General features: G+C 39.3%; 1 protein-coding gene across 1 annotated transcript in view; it reads right to left on the bottom strand.

Moving 5' to 3' along the window:
- Hmcn1 (hemicentin 1) overlaps window positions 1-18,090 on the bottom strand; it is a 439,601-nt gene that overhangs the window by 319,860 nt on the left and 101,651 nt on the right. Inside the window, exon 2 of the mRNA XM_048431021.3 lies at window positions 7,860-7,930. Within this exon, the coding sequence (XP_048286978.3) occupies window positions 7,860-7,930 (71 nt within the window). The remainder of the gene's footprint in view (window positions 1-7,859; window positions 7,931-18,090) is intronic.

Raw genomic sequence — 18,090 nt, 5'->3', positions numbered from 1 at the left:
TAAAACTAATTTTGAAAGTTTATAATTTATGAAAATGTTCCCATGAGGAAGTTTTATATAGACAGGGTTCATGGTCATTAACTAACCAATAAAACAATCTGCAAAAATGGGGACCGCATATACAATACAGTAGACAAATGAGGATTATTAAAAATCAACACATACAAAGAAAGATGGAGCCTTGGTTTAAAAGTTTATATGCAGAAACCCAAGGGACTTAGCTGATGACTAGAGCACTATTCACTAATGTGATGTGTCTGCCAACAAGAGCAGATACAGGGCTCCAGCATCAGCAGATGTTGGCGCCCAGATGTTACTATGTGCAGGTCCCAGGTGTCATCTTCAGACAAAGACCAGGACTGAAATTTCTAGTTAGAGCTGTTTGGCTCTGGAGTACTGATAGCGCCCTGGGAAGGATCCAAGCATCTGACAGTTAATTGCAAAGACAATATTCAAAGTCAGTTTCAATTCCAAGGCTCTACAACAAATCTTACATTTTTTCACAAGACCCAAGAAGTAAAACTAAAGGTCTCTTGGAGAAATAAATGCTTCTGATCTATTTAGACCGAAAAGAAACCTCTCAATTTTCCTTTCTATTGATTTGATTAGAAGAAACGTAGTCACTTTACTCTGGTAAACCTCCCTTTGCCAAGGAAGAATTCTGACTTCCAACCACCATCTAAAAGCAGACAGAACCAGATCTGTCCATTACTGTGGGGAACGGACAACCCCTTGGTGGGTTAAGTAGCATATAGGGACTGAATCAGTGCATCATAAGCTAGCAAATTGTTTCTCACCAGGAGCCTTAAATGTTAATTTTGCAGAGCATTAAGTATTTATCCTTAAAATCAGTCTCACGCAGGTGCATTTTGAAAGAAACATCAAGAAACTTCCCATTCCCATCCATACCACACCTACTCTGCTCTAACCATCAGTATATTCAGTTTTCCAAACAGGCAGAATATGCTTCTATAATCTTTGTCCTTTGACATGCGCCCAAAAGATCATTTAAAAAGATCAATCATTCATTTAGTTCTGGATATGGCACCAGAAAGGGTAACTGAAAATGAGTCATGCATTTCCACAGGTGTCCTCCACTCTCAGTCTCTCTTATTTACCTTTGAGGACAGAGAGTAGCCCTCGAGGGACTTTTACTCTTTCAGAAACTCTAACAAAAACTCAAAGAAGCAAAGTAGTTGTCAAGATGTTTCATTGGCCACAGACCAGTTATCATACTAAAGCTTCCATCATCATCATCATCATCCAACTACATAAAAAGCACCTGTAGTCACTCTTAAATAAACGTGGCTCCTCAAATTTAGTAGAAATTTTCTAAGAAGAGAGAGTAACTTTCTAATTACAATTAACTTCGCCATTTTCTGCTCAGTAATTTTAGGAGAGCTAATTACTCAAGAGCTGTTGGGAAGCAAGAATAGAGGTAAAAATAATTGAGAAATGAATTAATTTTGATAAGGATAAAGTCAACCCTAGACTCCCAGCTCCCTTTGATTATCTACTTTCCCGCTTTGAACTAAAAATAAAGGAGATATTTTGTAAATAAATACATTAATTTGATTATATTAACAAGGTCACTTAAAACATTAGTTGGAAGAAAAGTAACAGAGCAGTAAGGGCTGGTTCAGGTACTAAAAGCCCCCAGTTTTGTTCTGGTTTGATTAATAATTTTTTTGAGATTATAATATAATTATATTACTTCTCCTTCCTCTTCCTCCCTCCATGTCTTCCCATGAACCTCCAGCTTACTCTCATTTTAAATTCATGACCTCTTTTTCTTTAATTGTTGTTACATACATATATACATGGATATATAAAATGTATGTATATAAACACACATGAAAGCATACACGTGTGTATATATGTGTATAAATGTATATTGTGCATGTGTGTGTGTGTGTGTGTGTGTGTGTGTGTGTGTGCAAGACAGAGAAAGAGAGAAACTATATGAATGTGGTCAATCTTGGTGCTCAAAATTTGGGGATCTAAGTGAGATATGTCACGTAATATTTCAACACTGGTATTTATTCATTTGTAAGAAGTCATAGTAATGTTTTGGAAGTTTTAAATTGAAGTAGTGACTTGACCTAGAAACACTTGCAAAACTTACCCTAGGGCACACATTCCATAACTAATGCAAATTAATGTCTTAAGTGGTGAGTGTGTCCCTTCAAGAAATACTACAGGGAGCAGCGGCAGTAGACGCCACTTCCATCTTTGGATCAGATGCCACAATTCACTACTGAAGGCTGCACATGCATTACAAATTAGACTTTTCAATCAAAGTATTTTCCTCAAATTAAACAATTAAGTACACGTTATTCATTTAGAGTCTATATTTTGTAACTACAGATGGATGTAAATATATTGATGTATTTTATGTATAGTAAATATAAATAAGATGCAAAAGACATATGTATGTTAAAAGGAAAATCTTTTTAATATAAAACATGTAAACTACGACACCAAATACAAAAATAAAATCTTCTAAACGTTTACATAATATCTACATCCATGGTGATGTATAACCCATTCTCTTTTGGTTTTGAATCAGGCTTCATTTTATTTTGTCTCTTTGTTTGCCATCTTACTATAGAAGTAAGGAGTACACTTGTTCCAGCTGTGTGACTCAGAACACAAGAAGTTACACAAAGCACTTCCTGTCTGCCACTGCAAGTTCTTCTAAAGCTGGCATTATCTTGGCCTCCATTTGTGAACACTATTTGCCAGCTTAGCCATAGTGTCTCACGGTCTCTGTTGGCAAAGAATTTTTGTGTCAACCATTCCTCCGGGATAGCCAAACATCTCCCCGACACATCCATCCACTGCATGTACTGCCTTGTGCTCATCTCTCTGCTTCTGTTAATGACGGAGAGAAATCAGACCCCACCCTGATCTTCTTATACCCTGTCCTTCTGCTATGGGAACATAGATGTCCCACATACGTTTGGGCTTTCAAAAAGTCTACTCCATTAAATGTTACAAAAGAAAGTAAGTTCTATGGGGACTGAGGGAGGATCGACAGTATATACAAAAGTTATGAGTGCTATTTAATTATGTAGAAATCTCTTGATTATTATTTTTGTGGAATTTTCTCTTGTTATTTCCAATGTTTGACTAATGCGCTTTTTGTTCTTTAAAACATTTGGATAAAACACTTAAAAGCGTAACAGTGCCAATAATATTTTCTAAAACTCAACAGGCTTTATAATTTCTTATAAAGAATGTGACCCCAGGCAGCATTCTTCCCTGAATATTTACAGCTTTATTAATTGCCAAGCTCTGTGCACTCTGAACACCATTTGTCGTCATTTTGCCTTCCCTCCTTGTCCCCAGAGAGAAAGTTCATTTGCCTTTAAACTCACTTCTCTGTCATCAAGATGAAAAGGAATAAAACATAATTAATGCAATAAACATAATGATTTAAATGTAGTAACTTTTGTCCTTTTTTTCTTGGAAATGTTTAGATTGGTTTTCTTATTCCATTCCTCTATGGGAAAATAAACTAAGATGGATGCGGTGTTAATGGAGAAGTATTTAATGTATTACAAACTGAATCCCCTTTTCTTATTTTCAGAATCAAGTTAGATGTGAAAGGAATATTTTCAGATGTTTGCTTTTCCACAAATCCAAGGTTTAAAAACGCAGCATTTCTTACTTCGCTCAATGCCAGTGATTGGGCAGGGGTAGGGGAGGTCCAGAAATTATACTCTAAATATAGCCTACTATCCTACACAAAAATTTTATAAAATATATAACATACTTAGTTTCTCATACTAATTTATGAAACAGTAAAATACTCTCCAGGAAAAGAACAAAGAGAAAACAGTGCATATTTCTTAGATTAAGCGCAAAGTACTAATGTTGTCTAGAGTTGTTGGATTGTTTTTTTAATTTGACCCTTAATACATTTTTTTGCCTTAATTGGAAAAAAAGAAGCATTTGCTAGAAATTTTCAAATTAAAATACTCCCGTGGTATCCTTGATGCTTGTACTAGCGCCCAGAGCTGAATGAAAGGAAAAACTAAATATCTGATTTCCTTCTCAACAAGATATTCTAATTAATCCCTTGTGGATCTTATGACAACACAAGTCAAAACAAAACAGTAATAAATAATATTAATAAGATGTGTCTTGTCCAGAGCAAATGTCCAGAAACATGGACACCAACTCCAATTCTGAGAGATTATTCATTTTTAATGGAGGTAAAAATCAAACCACCCTAGATATTGACTGCATCAGATTCAGTTCCAGAGGGTGCTGGGCTGAGCCCTGCCAAGAGAGTCAGAGGGGTGTGAGTCAGGAAGCAGGTCTTTCACCCTGGAGACAAATGGCTCAGGGAGGATACGGACACTCCCTGAAGATCCTTCACAACGCAAACAGGGAGCGGCAGGAAACAGCAGTGCGGTGCCAGGTCTTATTTGGAATGCGGCTATTTGCAGTCTGTTCAGACATTTGTGAGTACAGTTCCGCTGCCTTCTTCCAGAGGCAAAGGCGATCTCTTCCTAATAGGTCCTCAGCTTGAAAGTTCCCTCCCCTGACCTTTCTGGGTCTCTACAACATCCTGAAAACTGGGATTGGGTTTTTAAGATATCTTTGCACCAGTTGAGTTCAAATCATTTTGATATAATGTTGCTGCTAACAAACATTTTTTGGAAGAACTGTCATTCATTTGTGCAGCAGCTGTGTAAACTACACCCTACTACCCTGAATCATCGCCCAGAAGGTGCCCAGGCTGCACCGAGAACGACAAGGCTCTTAACATCAAGAGTTCACAATAGAAGGAGTGAGTGTGGAGACTGGGGCCACCTAAAAAATGGAGTTCATCAAGTCACAGTCCCTTAACAGGATAAACAATTCTATAAAGACTCCCCTACCCCCAGAGAATCTCAGCATCTAAAGATTTTTCTATTCTAAGGGCTCTAGGAAAAAGGAAAGTGACTAGGAATGGAGTAGCAGGTTAATGACTATTCTAGCAATGTGCCATGAGGGCAGGGGGATGAAGGATTGATGATAAGAAAGGTTACAAGAAGAAAATTCATTAAAAACAAGACTACTCAAGAGGTACTTGTGCAAGTTCATTTACATATCCATTAGTGATAACTCACTCAGTTTGCTATGCACATCAAGACATGCACAAAACAGAGTGAACTTACCATTCCCAATCATGCTCTTCACATACCACCGCAACTAATTAAACATTAACACTGTAAAACATGCTCTGACCTGGGCTCGTGTGCATATTCTGTCATGTCTATTTGTCATCTCACTCGCATTCCTACGTGAGCATGCTCTACACGTCAGGCATTTCTTTGGATAATAAAGTACAATGTATAATGACATCATACGTGTTCCTTTGATGTAAATATGGCATCTGCTCTATGACAGAGAGGTAGTGAGATAAGAACAAGCCAGGAGGAGAGAGCAGGACTCTCTGAAGAAATCACATCCAAGACAAGATTATTTTTATGTGATGAAGCCCTAGGAGGGGTCAAAGTTCAGAGATGTGTCGTGAGGCTTTCATCTACAGATTCAAGAAGAACCTGAAAAGTAAAAGCCAGAGCAAACTCAAAAACATCACGCAGGTGCTTTTCTCCATAGTCACTGGGATTAGAAATGTGTTGGGAGAGAGAAACTCAATGGATTTTAAAGACATCTATGAAGTTTAAAAGCAGACCTTACTGGCATTAGCAGAAGAGGTAGGTGAGAGGTGTATTAACAATGAATCAAATATTTGGGTGACTAATCACAATACCATAACAACACTTGTAAAGCTGACAAGTGGGAGACAAAGACCAAGGATTAAGGGCCAGGTTTGGACAACCATACAAGGAACTTCCATGAGTCTTATTTTAGAGAGACACCTTGACATCCAAGAGATTAAAATGAGGAACTGTCCCTCAAAAGAGACTAAGGCTCAAAACAAATGTGATCGCGTACAATCTTACTAAAGGAGGGGGCATAAAATGAGGAGAAAGTGGGAACTAGTTCCTAAAGCTTGAGAAACCCCAATGCTTGCTGGTCAATTTCAAGTCAGAAGAGTGCCCAAGAAGGTGCCCAGGAAAAAGGGGCAGAAAAATAGGAGAATGGATGAGAGGAAAGGAAGCACCAAGGAGTAGGAAGGGACAGTATTATGAAGGACATTGAAGCTACCGGCTTCATTCCTGTGCCTGCACATGAAACTGAAGTCGGTCGCTTGCTCTGAGTAGAACATTTGCTGAAACAACTGTTATAGGATTTATAAGAGTTGTCAGTAAAAGGAACAGGAGGTTGAGCTGACTAAAGAAACACAGTAGAACTGTGAGAACAGAGGAAGGGTGGTTATGGGTCATCATGCCTCCTGCAGGGCTTCATCACATACTCCCTGGGGGTTGCAATGTCTGAGACCCCGCTACCTCTCATCCCTTTCTGGGGCCACTCTGTCCCCAAGCTCTGTGTTCTACCTCAAGGGACTTGCATAAATCCTCCCATCACTGTTCCTAGCCCTTCTCCTGGGGCTTTTGCATATCCTGCTCTCTTTGCTCAGGAAGTTCCTGTCCAAATCTTCTCTTCTGCACTCCCTCAGCAGAATTTACAATCTTTAAAATACTCCAAGTCTTATCTTGAATGTGATTTCTTCCGAGAGAGCTGCTCTGTCCTCCAGACTTTTCCATATCTCACTACCTCCTTATCACAGGGCAGGTGGTACATTGTGCTGTGCTGTAAGACTTCCACGGCCCTTGGCAGCTGGTGGAGAAGCATGAACAATGCAGAGAGTCAAATCGCTTAGAAACGAGGGGTTGCCTCTGGAACAGAAAAGCACTGCACAGGGAAGACAAAACAATGTTTTAAAATGATAAATCTCTGAACTAGATGGGCGTAGAGTGGAAAACTGAAGGCTTTCATGGGATGGGAGAAAGCCTATGAGCCACTTGACTGCAGTTCCTCGTGGATGTAAAGAAATGTAAGCAGCATAGGAAGCTGCATCAGCATCTCTGATGCCGTGGGCTGAAGGAGACTGAGATGTCTGAATTAGTTATTGCAGAAGGGGAAGACTTGAAATAGTGACGAAGTTCAAGATGTTTTTGGTAATTCAGGGCTAAAAAAAACGCAGTTAGAGTCCTCTGAGATCGGCTAGCAGGTCAAGGAGTGAGGAGGTGCTGTTTAACTGGGATACGGTACCACACACATGGAAGTCACTGGGCATGACAATAGTTCTGAGGGGAAACTATGAACAATGAGTCCAGATGAATGCTGGAAAGAGACGCAAAAGGTCTATAGATGAGAGCAGGAGAAGCCACCGAGAAAGTGTAGTAAACAAGCCTCACAGAGGCAAATTCTTTTTAATGAATGGATTTAGGGATAATCTCAAAGAAGCATGAAGGGGACAATACACAGCAACTCATTCTCCAAGTACTGCTTTTAGAATGATCCTTAAGTGAACGCTACTGGCCTTTCCTGTTAACCATATGTAATTTATACCCAAAACTTCTATATGAACAATTTAGAGGAAGGAGATTCACAGTCACCTTGGTTACATTTTTTTATGTTGTGAGAAAGATTAATCATTTCTCGTGTATCAAAGGCAAGGGCCATTCCTAGGACAGGGCTCAGCAAATGACTTCTGTAAAGAAGACAAATCGCCTCTGTCACAACTTCTCAGCTCCACTGTTACAGGGCAAAGGCGGCTGTCGGTGCAGCACAAATGAACTTACAATATCATATTCTACATCTGTTGATTTAGTCTAGACATGTGGGGAGGGGGACATGAGATGTCTTGAGTCCCCTGAGGGAACAATTACTTCCTTCAGATTTTAAAAGTGAGGAAAGTCAGCCAAAGATACATGGTTTTCCATTTCACTCACCTGAACATAGAGTTCTCTGAGTTCATACTGAAACTTTTTGGGATCTGTGGTAATTGTCACGGGACCAATTTCTGTGGAGACAAAAAAAAATAGCATAAATTAATAAGCAGTAATCAATGTAATTTAACAACATTAAATACTTTGCTATGTTTGAAATGTCTTTTTCCATTAAATAATTCTTAAATATTACATAATAATAAATAATTATTGACTAATAAGAAAGTACCAAAGACTCATTTTATAGTTACCAGAGATAGTTTATAATTTACTATGAATTTTACACATCTAACACAGTATTTTTTAACCTTAGGGAATACAAGGGGGAATAAGAACTGGCACAAGATCTCAGACCCAGTTCTTTCTAATTTCATCAGTCAGAAAATACTGAGCACATATGTGACTGTTAATACCTAAATGGATTAATCACACATCCAACTTGTAATTCAATTTTCTACATTATAGAGAAAAGGCTATCTTAGTTAATTCAAAATAAAGAATACTGCTAAACGAGAGAGACAGAGAGAGAGACAGACAGACAGAGAGAGAGAGAGAGGAAGAGAAGAGAAGAGAAGAGAAGAGAAGAGAAGAGAAAATGAGCATTCACCACCCAGGCTGCAAGATTTCTTAATAACTTCAAGAGGCACAGATACAAAGGCATTAGCCATACAAGAAACAGTCCTTCCAACTTCTTTCCCTGTGACTGGGATAGCTGGCTCTCATTATCACCATTCCCCTAAGCTGGCTCGGATCACAGTCACCTTCAGAGCTGTGTTCCCTCCAAGATTTCCTTGAGGGACAGAGCAAGTCACCACTTCTAATAGGAACAAGGCAGGGCTACTTCTTCCCATGCAGAGTCATGACGTGTGATTTAAGTCAAGTGAAATGCAGCCATCCAGATACCAGCTTGTATTAAGATGATTACAAACACACATGCACACACATGCATGCACATGTGCATATACACATTACTTTTGGCAAATACAACATGATTGTAACAAATACTTTTCAGTGCCTAAAGCGTATTCTTTTTTTTAAAAAAAAAAACTTTTAAAATACATAGTTTAAAGTGCCATGCCCATGTGTAAGATACCATTCACCTTTTGAGAAATCATCCATGTATTTGAGTAATAGTATTAAAATTCATCTATGTATCATGCAGAAATGCAGAGCATTTAAGTTCTTAGAGCTGATGGCAAATTTTCTATTTTATGTAAAAAAGATCCAGGATGCATTCAAAATTATAGTGTGCAATAACAACACAATATTAGAAATATTCTTAATAATTAGCTTTTATAAAAGATAGTCTAGCTTCAGAGGCATATTGGATTTTATACTTCAAAGGATAATAGCTAATTAGCCAGGCCTTCTATAACATGCTACATATGGCTTGAAAGCAGATGTAGAATTTGAAAAATACACGAGATAAACTGGAAAGGAGCACAATGTCTCTGCCATGACCTATGCAATTTTTCTTAGAAATGCCACAAGGAAAAGTATCTTGAACCTTCCCTATAGATTAGACACCTTGCAATTTGCAAAAGGAATGGAGAGCTGATTGGCTAAACCGTGTGAAAATGCAAACACCTGCATTCTGTACAAAGCAGAGTGGTCATTAGCTATGTTCTGAGTGTGTGGAAAAATGAGGGAAGCCGATTCCCCCAAGACTAAACAAAGGCATACTTTGCAAAGGAATGCAAAACAGTGACTGGGCATGCCAGACAGTTACACCCTGACAGACGAATTGTCACCGGCAGTGTCAAGCCAACCTTCTGTGTTCCTGCATGGCATACTACTCAAGTCATTCTAGAATGGAGACAGGGATGCAAAGAAGATGGTGGGGGTGGAACTATCTAAGAATAAAGGGAGAAAGGAATAAGGAATGTAGCTTGCAAAAATGGCCCCTCTAATTCTGCAAGAACTAAGAAGATTTGCATACATGTTTTTCTTTAAGAATTGGGGTCAGAGGTGCTATTCGTGTAAGAGGACTGATTAGCCTTCATTTAGTTACCCAGAGACTGTCAAATGTACACCTGCTTTCAACCAAGATCAGAATCTGCTCTAAAGCTCATTAATAAACATTTTTGCAAACTACTCTGGACAGCCAAGATAAATCTTTTATCATTTATGAGAAACGCTCAGGAGAGGTAACGGCTTGCCAAGCTGCCATATTCCTCCAGCTGGAAGCATCTTTTCCAACTTTTAAAACACTGAATGATACGACTATTTGGCAAACCCAGCCCTCCTCCCTTACAGCACTTGCTTCCATTCCAGTCTTTCTCTTTACTTAACAGAGCCCGGCATCTGTGTGTCACTGGCAATTTCCTCTTCCTTTTCACTCATGATGGTTTCATTTCCTGCCAAACTTGCAGTGATGTTCAACAGGTACAACTTTTTCCTCTCTTTCTGCCCGAATGTGGTCCTTCACTAGTCACAAAATGTCATGGGTGCTCTCAGAGACAACTCAAGCTCCTCTTTCTGGGGATTCAAATTTCAAACTTTGCTAGCATCCCTTAGCAGGAATTTTTTGAGGTTCTCACCATCCCCAAGGTCTTCCCCTGACCTTCATCTACTTGAGGATCTTTCTATATAAGGCCTCATTTAAATCCAGTCTCTTGAATGTTTTGCCGTTTCGCTAATGTCCTTTAATGTTATCTCAATAATTTGATCGTAATAAAAACAATGGAAGACTAAAAGTGAATATTTAGCAGAATGGATTACTCTGTAGACTGATAATGGTTTACACTGAAAATTCAACCCAAGAAAAATTACACATGAAATAACCATCAATCTCACTGGAGAATTACAGAGCTAGGAAAGAGGTGAAAGTCCCTTGGTTTCATCTTTGTATCCTACAAACAAGACATTTCAAGGTGCAGAGAAGATGAAACTGAAAATTTTCGGTGCCAATAAAAGAGGAAAAGGCAGCTAATATTTCCTACACTGATGAACCTATGCAGCTCACCAGCTACTTTTGCAAAGCATGTGTTCTATGAATGATTGTACCACTGCTAATATAGTGTTCCTTTACTCTGAACCATAAATGGCATGAGCCATAACTGGAATGCCAATCCAATCCCTAATTGGATGCCCAGAATTCTTTATTATTGCAAGCCATGGTATTTTCTTAATAAACAGTAGAAAACCATCTCTGTTGCCTAGTAAATGTTGTAATCAAACATTTAAAAAAAAAAAACATGGAAAAGATGCCTCACTGGAAAATCACTTCTCAAATCTACTTCAAACGCCGTTGTAGCAGACAAACAGATTTGGCCCTCAAAATCTTCACAATCAGGCAGGAAAAGTAAAATGTAGAATTATAACTATGCTACAATATGGCAAGTACACAAATAGAATTATGAGAAAGATCATGTAGGAGTTCTGATTTTTGAAAATTGTTTTGTTTAAAAAAGAACTAAGAGAATTGAGTGCGGTGGCATATGCTTATAATCTCAGCACTTGGGAGGATGAGGAAGGAGGATCACAAGTTTAAGATCAGTCTAGGCTACATAGGAAAACCATGCCTTGTCCACCAAAAAAGAAAAAAGAAAAGAAAAGAAAAAAAGCTAAGGGATATTTCATCCAAAACATGAAAAATTGTATAGGCCAAATAAGATTCTTTTTAATGTGTGTTTCTTCTAAAGTCCATACATCAAATTTGCAATGCATTCCTATGTTGACTCATGTAAGTTACTACCTAGGATTGTGTTTGCAAGGATAACTCACAGGAGATCCTTGGAACCCTACAACAGCCTCCTGCCATAGGCATAACAGATTAATGATAGAGACAAGTGAAGTTTAGATGATAAAACAGCCATCAAGTCTCTTGAAGGGCCATAATACCCTGCACCTGCAATAGCATCTGCCCCATGAGTCTGGTTGCTAGACCATTTTTATGAACCCTTTGTCCTAACTATCAGCACTTAAAGAGGATGAACTCAGTAGACATTTTAGTAGACTGTCAAAAGTATTGGAAGACAAGAGACAGGGAAAGAGAGAAAATAATAAAAGTTAAACCAAGATTTGGGGACCTAACTTTCACATTTGCACAGTAAGTCTATCGGGGACTCCTTGCTACGCTAAGATCAGCGATACCAGATTCATCAACTGAAGATTTCTCATGTCCAACGTAACCACAGAGTTTTGTCCGTTGAGTAAATGAATGGTATACCCAATATTTTAATTTCCACACTATTTATTTTTAAAAACAAGCACTCTTGGTAGAAGGTGTAAAAATGTAAGATACATGTCACAATTTTAAAGACCCCCCTTTTGATTAAAAAAAAAAAATCTTAAATCCTAAGAAGAACTTCCCTCGTCTCAGTAAATTTGCTATTTCCTGTTTCCAGGGGCTTTATCAGAGGCATTGGATTTTGTCCCAGCATCTCAGCCATTGTTCTCCTAATCTGAGTTGCTGGACCTACTTGAGAAAACAATGGAAAGAAATTCACAATGTAATATTTTCTTACATTGCTTCATTTGGCAAGATCAATATCCAGCTCCTCGCTTCCTTTTTCCTTTCCACACACAGATTTCTGCCCTGGGAGTGTTTCCACTTTGCTCAGAGCCGTTTCTTGACAATGAGAACCTCTACCTTCCTGCTGTCTCCTGGGGTCTGGGGTCTGCTTGACTTCACCTTCACCGCCACAATCATACTTTGTGTTTTTTCTCTCAACATTATGTTGATAGTTGCAAATAAGAAGGTGAAAGTGACAGACAGCATCCAAGCATTATAGAAGAATCAAAGCAATATGTGCCAAACAGGGCCTGGCAAATTAACAGTCGGATTCCAAGTTGTAATTTACAATAATAACAAGAGAGCATCTTAAAAGAAGTCTGAACTAGCAACCGAAAAGGGCAAAGTGAATAACGCGCAGAATGGCAGGAAATGCTCTCCATATCTGAGAGAGACAGAGAGACCCTAGAACTCCAGGGGAGCTCTCAGGGGAGACACCAGGAAGGGACCTGGTTTTAGCGGCAACCTGAAGAGACTGCCAGGTTAACAGGCAGACAGACAGCAGAGCGCTCGGCCTCCAGAGACAGCCGCCTCAGATTTCCTCTCAGCCTAGACAGAACTTGATCCACTTTCAAAAAACTGTATTCTCAATTTAAGACAAATCAATTCTAAATGATCTTCTGTGTGAAATGGCCAGTATAATATACACATTCAAAGCATTAAACGTGTTTTCTGAATAAAAAATAAACCATGTTTCCTGTTGGGAGATGCAGCAGAAATCGGATTAATAATTATACTCAGCTTAACCACGGTTTTCTCTTTCTAGGTTCCCCCACCACTGTCCTGAACCGTTTGAGAACAATCCGCATCAAATCGCCCAGAGCAGATCGGATATGGGAGTTTGAGCTGAGTTAGCGCCAAGTACATTTCAGAACTTGTTGTGGAGTTGCGTGTATTCCTCCTCACATTAGAAGAGGCACCTGTAAGGACCACTGAACAGCCCTTAATGAATGTTTTGGCCACATTTGGTGCATTTTATAAAATTGGACTCAGAGATGAATTCATGAAAAACAGGTTATCTAACATTGACTAAACACTGACTAAATAGCATTCTGTTCCAGTTTCCAAAAGGAGCACCCATTGAACAAATGAGCTGCGTGATAACCTTCAGGATATGCATTCTACAGAACTACAGTGTACGTATAATGCACAGATGTGTTCAGCTCGTTTATCCTGTGCTGCTGAACAGGATGTAGAAAAAAAAAAAACATTCAATGAATTCAGCAACGTTACACAGTGCTTTAGAACAGGAAGCAAAGAAGAATGCCTTCATAACAGCCATGGAAGATGAGGTATGCAGAGCAGGCTGTTATCGCTTAGACTGGATTCTGGCCAGGGCATCAGCAAATACCTTTGTACAGACAGCCGTGGGATTTTTTTTTAAGAGAAGCAAAATTCAGACTTTCAGTTTTGTATATATTTCTAAACAAAAACAATAGACTTTTGACTTGAATATGTCTGTGTGTTAATAAGGAGAGACAGGAGAACATAAGATAGTCTAAATTCATCTATTTAATAAGATTTAATTAAATAGTTTTTCTAATACAATCAAGGCACTATGAAAGCAAAAATTAAAACAAATGTCATTTTCAAGAATACTTCTCAAATTTAAATAACTATATTATTATATAGAAATTGTCCTTAAATTTTAGAATTAAAATTTTGAAATCTTTTTTATGAATGTGTATGACTGTGTGTCTGTGTGTATGAGTAAGTGTGTGTGCTAAAAGTGAGTCCTGTGTCTGTGAGTGAGTGTGTATGGATTTGTGTGCATGAGTGAGTATGTATATAAGTATGTATGTTCTGTTAGTGTGTGTATGCATGAGTGACTGTGTTTGTATATGAGTGTGTGTGTCACAAAAATAGGCTTCCATGTGGATTATTTAAACACGCTTAGTGTTAGCTACCCACCCTATCCTCTGCCATACCTTCTCATTCTTCTCTCTAAACCTTCCTCCTCATTAGCCAACTTTCCCATTTTGTATTACCTATATATTCACATAAAATGGTTTAATTGGAGTTATCCTATACAGAGGATTATGCTCATCCCAGAAGTCATAGATTGCCAAATAAAAAGCCCAGTGCCAGGTGTGGGTAATTATGCCTTGAGTTTTGTTGGTTGGGTGCATCATATAGACACCCCCTAAACAAACAGGCTACTGCCACTGAGTTTGGTTGCCCACCAGAACTTTAGGGTAAGTCACCATTGCTTAAGACATTATGCACTTTGGTCACGGGACATGAGAGATCAACTTGGTACTGACCAGGAAACTTCCTTCATAACGACTGGTTTGCACAGCACCAGTGCTGAGAGAATTAATGGAAAAAATGTTATTATCATTCTTACCCATCTATTAATCCTATGAACTTCACTAATAATGAACATGGCATCATGTCAACGTGCCCACAGGAACAATAGTGGCACAAGCAGTCTGATGTTAACCAAACACTTGCTGATTGGCTTTAAGGCGCACTTTTATTACTCTTCTAAGTGGACATAGTATCAAACTCCAAATTTGTGTCTTTTATGTATAGATTAGTGCAGATCTCAGAACTCATCAAGGAAGGTTCCTTGTGCTGTGGACTGTGGTTAGTGCGGGGACTCACTACTGGCCTAACTGAAGAGAATGTCAGTGGAGTGCTCACCCACAAATGGGATGTTTATCTCACACACATCCAAGGCTCAGGAATCATTGTGGAAGAGCGGGTAGAGAGGTTCTAAAAGCCAGAGGCCAGGGAGGACCAGAGTATAAGAGTGTATTCTCAACATTGTAGGATCTCGGCACTCATGAACTCAAAGCAGCTGTGTTGCCCACACAAGAACAAGCTGTTCACCATTCTAGCATGGATCTGGGAGAGGGATCACAAGCCTCTACCCTAAACTGTAGAGGAGTAACGCTGACAGCTTCCAGGAGGCCAACTATATTCCTGTAAATGGCCCCACGTTTCTAAGTATATAGGCAGCAAAAGTAGAACTCAGTGGGTTAGAAAACAAAAAAGAAGAAGAAGAAGACAAAGTTTTAGGGGATGGGGAGCTGGGGAGTAGTTAGGAGAAGGAGAAGGTGACTATGATTAAATTATATTGAAATTCTCAGAAATAAATGCTAAGAATATAAGCATGTGTCAGCACACACGGCGAGATCGTGATCCTAATTCTTTGGGGGCAGACTCCTGGAAGTCGGCTGAAGCATGAGAATCTCAAGTTTGAGGATAGCCTGGGCTACATAGCAAGGCTCAAGACCCTGTCTCAGAGGTAGAAGAAAGTAAGGAAGGAAAGAAGGGAGGGAGAAAAAGAAAGAAAGAGAGGGGGGAAGGAGGGAGAGAGAGAGAGAGAGACAGACAGACAGACAGACAGACAGACAGAAAGAGAAAGTTAGCTGGGTGGTGGTGGCTCAAGCCTTTTTAATTCCAGCACTCAGGAGGCAGAGGCATGTGGATCTGAGAATTCGCTTTCAGGCTGGTCTACAAAGCAAGTTACAGGGCTGTTACACAGAGAAAACCGGTCTTGAAAAACTAAAAAATAGAAAAAAAAAAAAAAAAAAAGAAAAGAGATGGGAAATTTCCTAAAATGAGGTGGAACTGCTGAGTCACATAGTAATTCTATTTTTACTTGTTTTTAAAAGTGCCATACTGTTTTCCTCAATTTTACATTTTTATCAATTGTACATAAATTTTCTAGTTTCTCAAATCTGTCCATCATTTATTTTTTCATGTTTTTGCTGTTGTTCTATACATTAGCCATTCTAATGTGTGGTGGTATCTCACTATATTTGATTTTCTACACGATTAAATATTGACAACTTTTTAATATAATTATTGGACATTGCACCTTGGGTATTTTGCACACCTTTGAAATAAGCTGCTTGATTTACTGTTGAGTTTCAGGGACTCATGCAGACCCTGCATTTGAATCTGCTGCCCCACATAGAATGTAGTGCTCTCCGCAAAGGTCATCTCTTTCCTGCCAAGAGTTTCTTTGGATACATAAAATTTCCTTGAGGACAAACTTTTTGCAAAAATGACTGGATTTCATTTTAAAGTTAGTAGACTCACTCAGCGGGTTCTAGGGCAGAGAGAATAAGCGACTGTGGGGTGCCTAGCTGTCCATGAACGTCTGTATCATCTCCCTCCCCTCGGAGGACAGGAATCATGGTGAAAGAAGCAATGGAAAGATAGTAAGAGCCAGAGCTAGTAAAGGACGGCTGGGAAATGAAGCTTTGCAGCCACGATAGGAATACTCACACTGGCTGTGACTGCCTCCATAAGACCGGGACAACCGCAAGTCAGTCAAAATCCTAGCATGAGGGGGGAAGGGCTCACAAAGTCCCACCCTTCGGTGAGGGGCTATGGGCAACTGATTACTGATGGATGTGGGGAGTCAGAAGAGCTTGGATGAAGCCTATGATGGGTCGCTCATGTCCCTGTGGCTAGGCCCTCATCCCTGGACCTATCGGCAGCCCTAAATGAACTCAATGGGCTTAGTTAGTACTGTAGCTGGAGGAGAAAAGTGGTAGGGGGTGCAGAAGTTGGAAGGTAAGAAGTGGGGATGGCTTTGATCAAAACACATTATATCTGTGTATCAAATTCTCAAAACTAACTTTTTAAGAGCAAAGGTAACAATAAATTGCTATGTTAGACAATTTTTTAACATTTATATCCTTTCAAATAAATACACAAATCAAGCTCACAAACTAAATGAAAAAGAAAGTTATTAAGAAAAAAATGAGTCATTAGTTAAGAATAAAAACAATGTATTTTCTATTTACAAAAGAATCTATTATTGTTGAGATTTCCACATGTTGGGAGAATATACTAGACTTCAGTCTTGATTGTTTCCATAGCAATCAAACAAATGTATGCAGCCTTTCAATTGTGTTTTCAAGAAAAAAAATGTAATTAGTGATCCAGAACCATTTTTGCAAGAATTTGATTTAAAAAAATACAGAAGATACGTTAGCACATGATGGGTGTGTAAATGACCCACATGTGATTCTCTCTAAATACTCGTATCAAATTCAAGCAATAGGAACAACCTTGAGGATGGCTCAGCTGTCAGGCAAAAGCACAAGCAAACAAATGATTTAAAGGAAGTCTTGATTATAAGGCTCAGAAATATCTGGGTGTGCCTAGGCAGCTGCATGGATTTATGGCCAGTGCATTTGTGCACAGCCCGGCTCCGAACAGAGCCCCGCCCTAGAGTTTAATGCTTTACAGCCACTACTCTGAAATTACTTTTGTCTTTGGACTCATTCTGCAAATGAAGTTGGAAAGAACAATGGACTTAGACGATGGGGCTTTGAGCCCTGGTTAATGCCTAAGTCTGCCTTCCCACCATCTTCCAGAGCAGGTTCTCAGCCTCAGACTCTTTTCCTTGCAGATTATGCCACCCAATCAACTCAGGCCAGCTGTCATTTCAACGCCACAAGGACCAGGATGAGCACAAGCTTCAGGGCCCTCAAACACCCTGCATCACCAAGGAGCAGAGCATGGGGAATGTAGAACTTGCTCCGAATCAGTAGAACTCCAGCAGTGACTGAGGGTAAGCTGTTAAGGCCCTCAAGCCTTTCACATACTCCAGGTCTAAACATACTCTGGCACCCAGGTTTAAAGATTGCTATGAATTGCCTGTTCATCAAAGGCTGGGACTCTTGTAAAAGACCTCTGCCTCAGCTTCACTCACTGAACACATTTGGGGTACAAAACATGGGTCTCAAGGCT

Source organism: Myodes glareolus, chromosome 5 (assembly GCF_982192425.1).
Source record: "Myodes glareolus chromosome 5, mMyoGla1.1, whole genome shotgun sequence".
Classification (NCBI taxonomy): Eukaryota; Metazoa; Chordata; class Mammalia; order Rodentia; family Cricetidae; genus Myodes; species Myodes glareolus.
Note: the sequence above shows the minus strand (reverse complement) of the source record. Positions and strands in the feature narration are given on the sequence as shown.